The following is an 8,862-nucleotide window of genomic DNA, read 5'->3' as shown; positions in this document are numbered from 1 at the left end:
TTTAACGTTATCTCGAAACTCTTAACTAATGTAAAATATTACTTGAGTTACATAATATATATCAAATAAATATAAAAAAAAAAATAACTTGTGTACCATTCGGATATACTAATAAAAAGATCATTGTGAGAATAATCATCATCTTCCACAAAAGAACATTGTCTTTTTTTTTATATTTCATGAATATTTGAAAAACTAAAATGTGTAAAATCACATTGGCTTTTTTTTTATTTTTAGTAAAATATCATGCACACATATAATGTTTTTTAGCATTTGACCTTCTACATACATATATGTAAAACACTTAATAAAAATTAGGCTATCAGAAAATATTTCCTAATATACGATGTATTATTTTTTACCAAAATCCAAAAAAGTGCATTGTATAGCAAGACTTAAAAAAATATCTTGAAATTTATAATATACCTTTCAATTTGATCCAAATAGACATATGTCAGCATTTTTTTATTTTAAAGGCCTTTTTATATTTATCAGAAATTTTTAACTCCTACACATTGTGTCATTTTCTATTTTCTATTTTTTTTATTTTTACAAAAAATATCATGCACTCATATAAGTTTTTTGGCATTTGACCTTCTAATCAGGTCCTAAATAATTGGTAAAAAAATTGACCACAAAAATATTTTACTAATATATGATACATTATTTGTGGTCAAAATCCAAAAACAGTGTGTTGCATAGTAGGACTTAACAAAATATCCTAAAAGTTTTAGGATATCTTTTAATGAGAATCGAGTGGACATATGTTAGTGTTTTTCTATTTAAAAAATTATATATTTTTTAATTTATGCATAATATGCCATTTTCTATTTTTCTCTAATTTTTATAAATTTTTAACAAAATATCATGCACTCATGCAATATTTTTCTTTGGCATTTGAGCTTCTAATTAGATCCAAATGTCCGGTAAAAATTTAGCCTTTAGAAAATATTTTTTATATGCAATATATTATTTGTGGTCAAAATCTAAAAAACAATGGATAGTATAACTTATCAAAATATCATAAAATTTTAGAGATATCTTTTAAATTTGATTTAGATGGATATATGTTAGTATTTTTTCTATTTTAGAGAATTTTTTTTACATTTTTAGCTTCTACAAAGTGTCATTTTCTAATTTTCTAAAATTTTTCAAATATTTATAAAAATATCATGCACTCATTCAATGATCTTTAACATTTGAGCTTCTAATAAGTTACAATTATTTGAGCTTTTATATACGATGTACTATGTTGGGGAAAATTCAAAACTATTGAATCACATAGACTTGTCATAATGTTTTGAAAATTTAGATATATCTTTGAATTTGATCTAGATGGACAAATGTTAGCATTTTCCTATTTTAAGAAATTTATTGATATTTTTTAGAATTATTCAACTCATGCATATTGTGCCATTTTTTATTTTTCAAAAGCTTTTTTAATTTCTACAAAAATATCATGCACTCATGCAAGTTTTTGACATTTGTTTGACCTTCTAATTAGGTGAAAAATCGACCATAAAAAAATTACTAATATGTGAAACATTATTTTTTGTCAAAATCCAAAAATAGTGCATCACATAGAAGGACTCAAAATGCATCAAGAGTTTTTGAATACCTTTTAATGAGATCTAGATGGACATATGTCAATGTTTTTTCATTTTAGAAATTTTTTTGTTATTTTTCAGAATTATTCATATTGTGTATAATGTGTCATTTTATAAATTTTAAATTTTTTTTTTCAAATTTGTGCAGAAATATCAAACACTAATGTATTATTTTTTTTGACATTTGACATTCTAATTATGTTCTAAACAACTGATAAACACTTAACCATGAGATAAGTTTTAGTAAGATGTGATGCACTATTTTTAATCAAAATTTAAAAATAGTGGATCGCAAAACCGGACTTGTCAAGATGCCTTGAGAATTTTAGGATACCTTTCAATTGGATCATGATGGACATATGTCAATGTTTTTTATTTTAGAATTTTTTATATTTTTTTAAAATTATTTCAATCCTATATGATGTGCCATTTTTTATTTTTTAAACTGTTTTAAATTTCCTCAAAAATACCATGCACTCTTTTTTTTTTTTTTTTTGACATTTGACCTCCTAATTAGGTTCCAAACACCTGATAAAAAATTGACTATAAAAAAAGTTTTACTAATATGTGTTGCATTGTTTTTTGGAACATCTCAAAATGCCCTAAAAATTTTATGACACCTTTAAATTGGATCCATACGAACATATGCTAGTGTTTTTTATTTTTATTTTTTTAGAATTATTCAGGTCCTTCACAGTATATCATATTTTCATTTTTAAATACTTTTTAAAATTTTCTTAAAAATATCATGCTAATATTTTTGACATTTGAACTTCTAGGGAAAAAATATAACCATAATTTTTTTTATTAATATGTGACGCATTATTTTTTATTTTAAAAAAATAATAAACAGTAACAAAGATATATGCAATGTTTTTTTTTTTTGACAAACTCATAGTTTTTAGCTTACATGAAAGTATAACATGAAACCCACCCCTTCAGACATGCAATATTTCCTAACAATCTCACAAATTTGATAATAAACAACAAACAAGAAAAGATGTTTTAAATATCACATTATTCATGAAAACCCTATATATATATATATATATATATATATAATCTTGTCTAAATAACTATTAAATAATTGCATAATAACAAAGATGTTTTAAATATCATATATATATATATATATTATATTGTCTAAATAACTATTAAATGATTGAACAATAATAACAGTATAGATGTTTTTTATATTAGTACCGGCCACCAACACCATATACTGTAGCAGTTAGTTTGTTGGTTTCTTTAATAAATAATATATATATCAAACCAACAATATAAACCATTTCAATTCGAATCGTTCAACAATATAATATGGATGAATATTATTAACGAGGAAAGCAGCAGCTCTTAGACACCGGTCGTAGCCCAAAATACCCCCCTTCTCCTTTTCTTTTGTTCTTTTTTTCCCTTGGTCTCCAACCGTCTCCTTTGCTTTCGTTGCTCAAATCCGGTGGAGAGTTCAGGAAAGACCCACACTTTCTCTCTTCCCCTTGCTTTCCCCAGCTTTACCTGTGGTTTCGTTGCGGAAAGGCCGGATCTTTCGGTCCGGGCTGATGCTCTTTTGTCCCGAGTGGGAATGGGAGTGTGGGAATCCATACTGGGAAAGGCCGGGAGGAGGTTCGTCAAGCGCAAAGACAGCGATGCCGGAGAGAACGGTACCGTTCTTTTCTTCGATCGGTGGTGGTCGCCATAATGACGCGATATTTGAGTTATATGAGGGGGTAGTCCCTGGGGAAGAAACAGATCTTTTGCCCTTGTTTCCCCTAAGACGGGGGGAAGTGGTCGCTGAGTGCTTTCCCTTCTTTCTCGAATTGATTCCTTTTTCATTATTTGTTTTAGCTTACGAATATGGATTTATCGAGCCTCAAAATTCTCATTCTAATTCTCTGTTTTCCACCATTTCTTTCTTATTATTTGGTGCCCTTAGTTGATTGTTCTAATCTCACCTCCTATAATTGTTTGTTGGTAAGTTTCTAATAATGTAGTACGCTTGGAGGAATTTCTAAGAACACAAATATAGACCATTGTGCCAGATTATTCCATCTTTCCCCAGTCCGAATCGCCTACTATCTCTTTTTTTCTATCAGATTAATTTGTGAACTTTTTCCCATTATTATTTTTCTTCAATGCATTTGACTTGCAAAGTTAAGCCCTAATTAGTCGTTGACTCCCAAACCCAGTAGTCTGGGTGCCTTCTTTGTTAGATTCGGTAGTGACTGATATAAGGTCATGTTACACAAAACCATGAGCGACTGAAACCCTGGAATCTTTATGCTTTTGATGCTGCTTGCTTTTTGTACTTACGTATACTCAGGTTTGTATAAGTAATATAAATGAGATTCCTTATGCGTCACTGTAAGCTTCATCGTTAGCTGCTTGCTTGTGAGCTGTCACAGCTATGCATAACTAGAAAGATCGAGGGAAAATTCCATTCTTTTTTCATATCACCATAATTTCGGTCGCTAACGTCCCCATCTTTGCAAGACTGTTCAGTTTTTCTCTATCCGTTTCCCTAAAAGCAAATAGCACACAGCACTTTTTAAAAGAAAATACAGTGTTTATTGATCATCTGATACTAGGGAAAGAAGAATACGATAGACTACATTGGCTGATTCTTGTGTTCTTATATCACAATATCATGCTGCCAGGTCGAGCACTGGAACAGCCGCAAAGTTCCTTTTACAGTGATTTTCATACTTCAGAAGTAGCAAAACATCAGCAACAAAGGTTATGCGGTCCATTTGTGGCAATGACCTTTAATTTCATTGTTGCTGTTGGAATAATCATGGCCAACAAAGTGGTGCGTTTTCTCATGTCACCTACACCACCCAAGTCTGTCTATATAATAAATCACATCAATTCCTCTAGTTAACGGCAACTTCCTTTTCAATGTATCTGTTTTAATTCAGTAAGATAGAATAAGCCTTACTCCTTTTTCTACAGGTGATGGGCAAGGTTGGGTTTAATTTCCCAGTTGCACTTTCTTTGATCCACTATGTAACTTCTTGGCTTCTCATGGCCATCTTCAAGGCACTCTCTCTACTGCCTGCTTCGCCTCCTTCTAAAGCCACACCATTTTCTTCTTTATTTCTATTGGGTGCAGTGATGTCTCTTGCCACAGGGCTCGCTAATGTCAGCTTACAACATAACAGGTGAGATTGTCATGCAAGAACTGATATGATTTGGAAGCTATACTCCCCTTTTCCTTGCAAAGTGATGCCCTATTTGGTTCTGATGCTTGGATCTCTTTCTTCTGTTATTTTTTATCCGGTTCTTATTTGCAGTGTGGGTTTCTATCAGATGGCTAAGATAGCTGTCACTCCAACAATTGTTCTAGCTGAGTTTATGATTTTCAACAAGAAGGTTTCTATTCACAAGGTGCACTTGCTTGTCCTATTAATCATCTCTTTCTTCAGTATTTTATAACTCTGATGGAGTTGGTCTGGCTCGAGCTAAATATTTTCTTAGGAAGTGCTGAAGATGTTATGGAAGTTCTAGCTGGTTCATTTTTCCATACATTGTTGTCTACACACCATTAAAATTAAACATTTTATACACCTGAATATGCAGCAAAATCTATATGGTAGCTTCTTTTCCTGTGAATATACACCTAATAGGCCAAAATACCACATCTTTGTCTGACACTTGTAATTGAGCATAAAGGTATATGTATCTGTTTTCCTAAAAGTAATTGAAAATAGTTTGACAATGTCTTAGAGACTGGGTTTTAAGTGAAATGTGCACATAATTTAAACTTGTTTAGGGTGTATGCTAATATACAACTAAAGAAAATCTAAGATATAGACGGAATATATTGGTTCCCAAATCTTACTTGATTTAGTTATCAGTGCTTATTTCACAGTAAATAACCTTCAATTTTGTTTTTCCTTTCTTTCTTGGGCAATGCAGGTTATCACATTGGCTATTGTTTCAATCAGTGTGGCTGTTGCAACTGTCACTGATCTAGAATTCAACTTTTTTGGTGCTTGTGTAGCATTAGCATGGATCGTGCCTGGTGCTATAAATAAAATTCTATGGTCAAATATGCAACAAACTGGAAATTGGACTGCTCTTGCGTAAGCTAACTAGATCTACTAAGCTAGTCACTGCTTCTAAGAATTCTACTGAATCTGTGGTCATTTGATCAGGTTGATGTGGAAAACTAGCCCAATCACTATATTCTTCTTCGTAGCTTTGATGCCTTTGTTAGATCCACCAGGTGTTTTATCCTTCAACTGGAATTGGAACAATGTGGTTGCCATCATCATATCAGCTTTATTTGGATTTCTCCTTCAGTGGTCTGGAGCTTTGGCACTTGGGTAAGTCTTTTGTGACATTTAAGATAATCATTTTAGCAAGAAAACTTTAACACTTCCTGAGTAGGGATTTAAAATTTATCATGTCAATATATTTTTTAATGTCTTGGTTTAGAATATTTTTTTGTGTCATCTGTTGCAGTTTCATCAGTGGATATTTAGTAATAATGCTTCCTTCACAACACTGAGATGACAAACATATCATTCATGTGATGGGAAATTCTCCATTTTGGAACTCAATATATTGTTTGTTCAAACTTCACCTGCACAGATGTTATCCTTTCAAACCATTTTTTACATGGGACTTCACTTTTTCAGTCAAGCCTTATAAGAATACAGTTTCCGTTTTTGGAGGAAGGTTATCAACAACTTGAAAGAGGTAAATTTACACAACTAAAGCTACAAACTAAACTGCACCTGTTACTTTCATGATATGCACGAGTTATTCCACCATTAATAAGATGGGTTTGTGGCTCCCGGAGCTTTTCTGTCATATTATTTCTGTCGGTTTTCTCATTTCATATCCATCATATAGCTGCCTTGCTGAAATGTATATTATCTTTGATTGTAACACTAAGTTAACATGTCATTACACTATTGTGATGGTAAAAAGCCTCCCTTCTTTACTCCTGTAACTCTCTTTTCATTCTGATTCATGTTATGCAGTGCGACATCTGCTACTTCTCATGTTGTTTTGGGGCAGTTCAAAACATGTGTCATTATGCTTGGTGGATATGTATTCTTTAATTCTGATCCGGGAATGATTAGTTTATGCGGTGCTGTTGTTGCTCTGAGTGGAATGTCATTCTATACTTACCTCAACATGTTGAAGGAGTCAGCAGCAGCAAGTAAGAAGCTACTTCCAAAGCAAAATTCATTCTCCTTAAAACCCAAATCAACCATGGACGACCAGAAGGTTGGTATGGATATTGTGGATTCTGTTTGAGGGAACAACTCCATGGAGCAAAGGAAGCATTTGCTTGACTGACCAAGCTAACTTCTTTGTTTTCTTTTTCTTTTTGATAAATTTGTCTCGTCTTCTCTTTCTTTTTGATATTTTGCTTTTGCAATTTTGATAATCAAGATGAGGTCTTTTTTTTTTTTTAAGACCAGGTCATGTTGTGGAAACATGTTCTTTGTATATAATTTTCCATATCAGAGAATGTAGAGGCTTATTGATTATCTTGTTCTTTCCTTGATGATGTCATGTTGAGTTAGTAATAAAACTATTAACCGTCTTTGGGTTCATTTAATGCTTCCAAAAATCTGTTAGGTTTGTGAGTTCTATGTCATTCAATGAAACTGTTAGCAAATGTTATACAATGTAGGCAAGCAAATGTCTCATTATTTTTTCTTTGTTCTCCTCATTTGTAAGCATTCTAATTGGATACATTATTTGGTTGGCAGTAGCTAAAATAAATGAAAGGCTAATTTTCAGATATCTGGCAAAAAAAAAAATTCCTTTGATAAAATGACTTTCTTCCATTTAAGAATATCATAATTCATTTACTTATTCCTACAATCAAACAGGATTTATCTATGTATCAGGGGAAAAAGCTAAAAAATCCTTCTCTAGTTCTCTTCTTGCAGCTAAATGGTTCCTAAAACAGTTCAGGTCATAGTGACAACAGTTCTACAGAATGATCCTAAAACAATATTTTAAGGCATCAAAATTGTACAGAAAGAAAAAAAATAGAAAAAGGAAGTTGTACAGAAACAGAAGACAAGCTGCAAAAATTGCAGCCTGTTGTGGAAAATAAAGTGCTTTCCTTGAGACTTATGTATTTGGCTCATTCTGGGTTTAGTATTTGGCTTAGCTCTCGCTTCTGTTGGAAAGAATCTAGGACAAAGTTGTCGCATAAATCTCATGTTAGGGTACATTTAGGAGACTTATATCTAATTCACATGTCTCAATCCAGGGTTAGATTATATTGAGTTGGAAACATCCACTAAATGTGTTTGTGCACTTGGCCAGATAACAGGGAAGCATTCGGCAACTGAAGCATAAACCAGTAGTATATTGGAAGCAGCAAAGTATCATCACCGGAGGACCAAGACTGCTGTACCACAAAATTTTTTATTGATGCCAACAGTTGTTTTAGATTTTATTCAATTCAAAATCCCGTCCACTTTACACCCTCTTATTGTTGTTCTGTCATAATGAAGAACATGGAGGTCTAACATGATTTTATGCTGATAAGATCATAATATATTGAACTCTCAACAGTGCCATATATTGGTGAACTTATTGGACTGTTAACATGACCTTTGCAGAACCTGCTACAGTGATTGAAATTTGTCACCTTCTTCTTGGTAAACTGCGGAGTAGTGCATTGAGCAGCAAAAGTTTTGACTGATGCTAACGATTGTGGTAAATTTTATTCAAATCAAAAGTCCTTTCACTCTGTATCTGCTTAGTATTATTGTCTGTCATGATTTATGCACATAAGATCATAATATTTGAACTGCCATATGTTGGTGAACTTTTTGGATTGTTGATTCAGAATTTGTAGCACTTTCTACGATGTTTGAGGGAAATTTGTCACCTAGGCTGCTTCTTCTGAGTGTCTTCAGTGTACTGCATTTAGCAGTAAAAGTTTTGAATGATGCTAACAATTGTGGTATATTTTCTTCAAAGTAAAGTCCTTTCTACATTAGCAGCAAAAGTTTTGACTGAGTCTAAAGTTGTGGTAGATTATTTAAGTCAAAGCTTTTTCCACTCTACACCTGCTTATTGTTCTCTGTCAAAATGAGGCACTTGGAAGCTTGTCATGACTTGTGCACATAAGATCGTAACATTTGAACTCCCAACAGTGCCATTTGAACTGTTGACATTGACACAACTTTTTGACTGCAGGTGTGCTTTTGAAAAAATTATGCAAGTCATGTATTGGGTTCTGCATTGGATTTGGCACTATGGATGAGAATAATTT

At 32.3% G+C, this 8,862-nt stretch overlaps 1 protein-coding gene across 2 annotated transcripts; it reads left to right on the top strand.

Annotated features, from left to right (window-relative positions):
- The first annotated feature begins 2,965 nt into the window (after positions 1-2,965).
- Positions 2,966-7,528, top strand: LOC135675487 (nucleotide-sugar uncharacterized transporter 2-like). Of its 2 annotated transcripts, XR_010513875.1 has the most exons (8): positions 2,966-3,268; positions 4,262-4,413; positions 4,557-4,765; positions 4,898-4,991; positions 5,523-5,689; positions 5,762-5,932; positions 6,072-6,308; positions 6,596-6,732. XR_010513875.1 is itself a non-coding variant. In XM_065185674.1 (7 exons), exons 1-7 carry the CDS (start codon positions 3,190-3,192, stop codon positions 6,873-6,875), a joined length of 1,152 nt encoding a protein of 383 aa, XP_065041746.1. In that variant the 5' UTR covers positions 2,966-3,189; the 3' UTR covers positions 6,876-7,528. The 2 variants fall into 2 exon arrangements, 1 of the variants encoding a protein (XP_065041746.1); XM_065185674.1 differs by lacking the exon at positions 6,072-6,308 and having other exon boundaries at positions 6,596-7,528.
- Positions 7,529-8,862: the final 1,334 nt, after the last annotated feature.

The sequence above is a fragment of the Musa acuminata genome, chromosome BXJ1-6 (assembly GCF_036884655.1).
Source record: "Musa acuminata AAA Group cultivar baxijiao chromosome BXJ1-6, Cavendish_Baxijiao_AAA, whole genome shotgun sequence".
Classification (NCBI taxonomy): domain Eukaryota; kingdom Viridiplantae; phylum Streptophyta; class Magnoliopsida; order Zingiberales; family Musaceae; genus Musa; species Musa acuminata.
This window is presented reverse-complemented; position numbering and strand designations above follow the sequence as displayed.

Excerpts from the sequence above, each read along its gene's own strand:
- LOC135675487 (XM_065185674.1), top strand. The coding sequence starts at position 3,190 with ATGGGAGTGTGGGAATCCATACTGGGAAAGGCCGGGAGGAGGTTCGTC. Across the intron at positions 4,766-4,897 it reads GTCAGCTTACAACATAACAG|TGTGGGTTTCTATCAGATGG; the intron begins GTGAGATTGTCA and ends TCTTATTTGCAG. Across the intron at positions 4,992-5,522 it reads AGAAGGTTTCTATTCACAAG|GTTATCACATTGGCTATTGT; the intron begins GTGCACTTGCTT and ends TGGGCAATGCAG.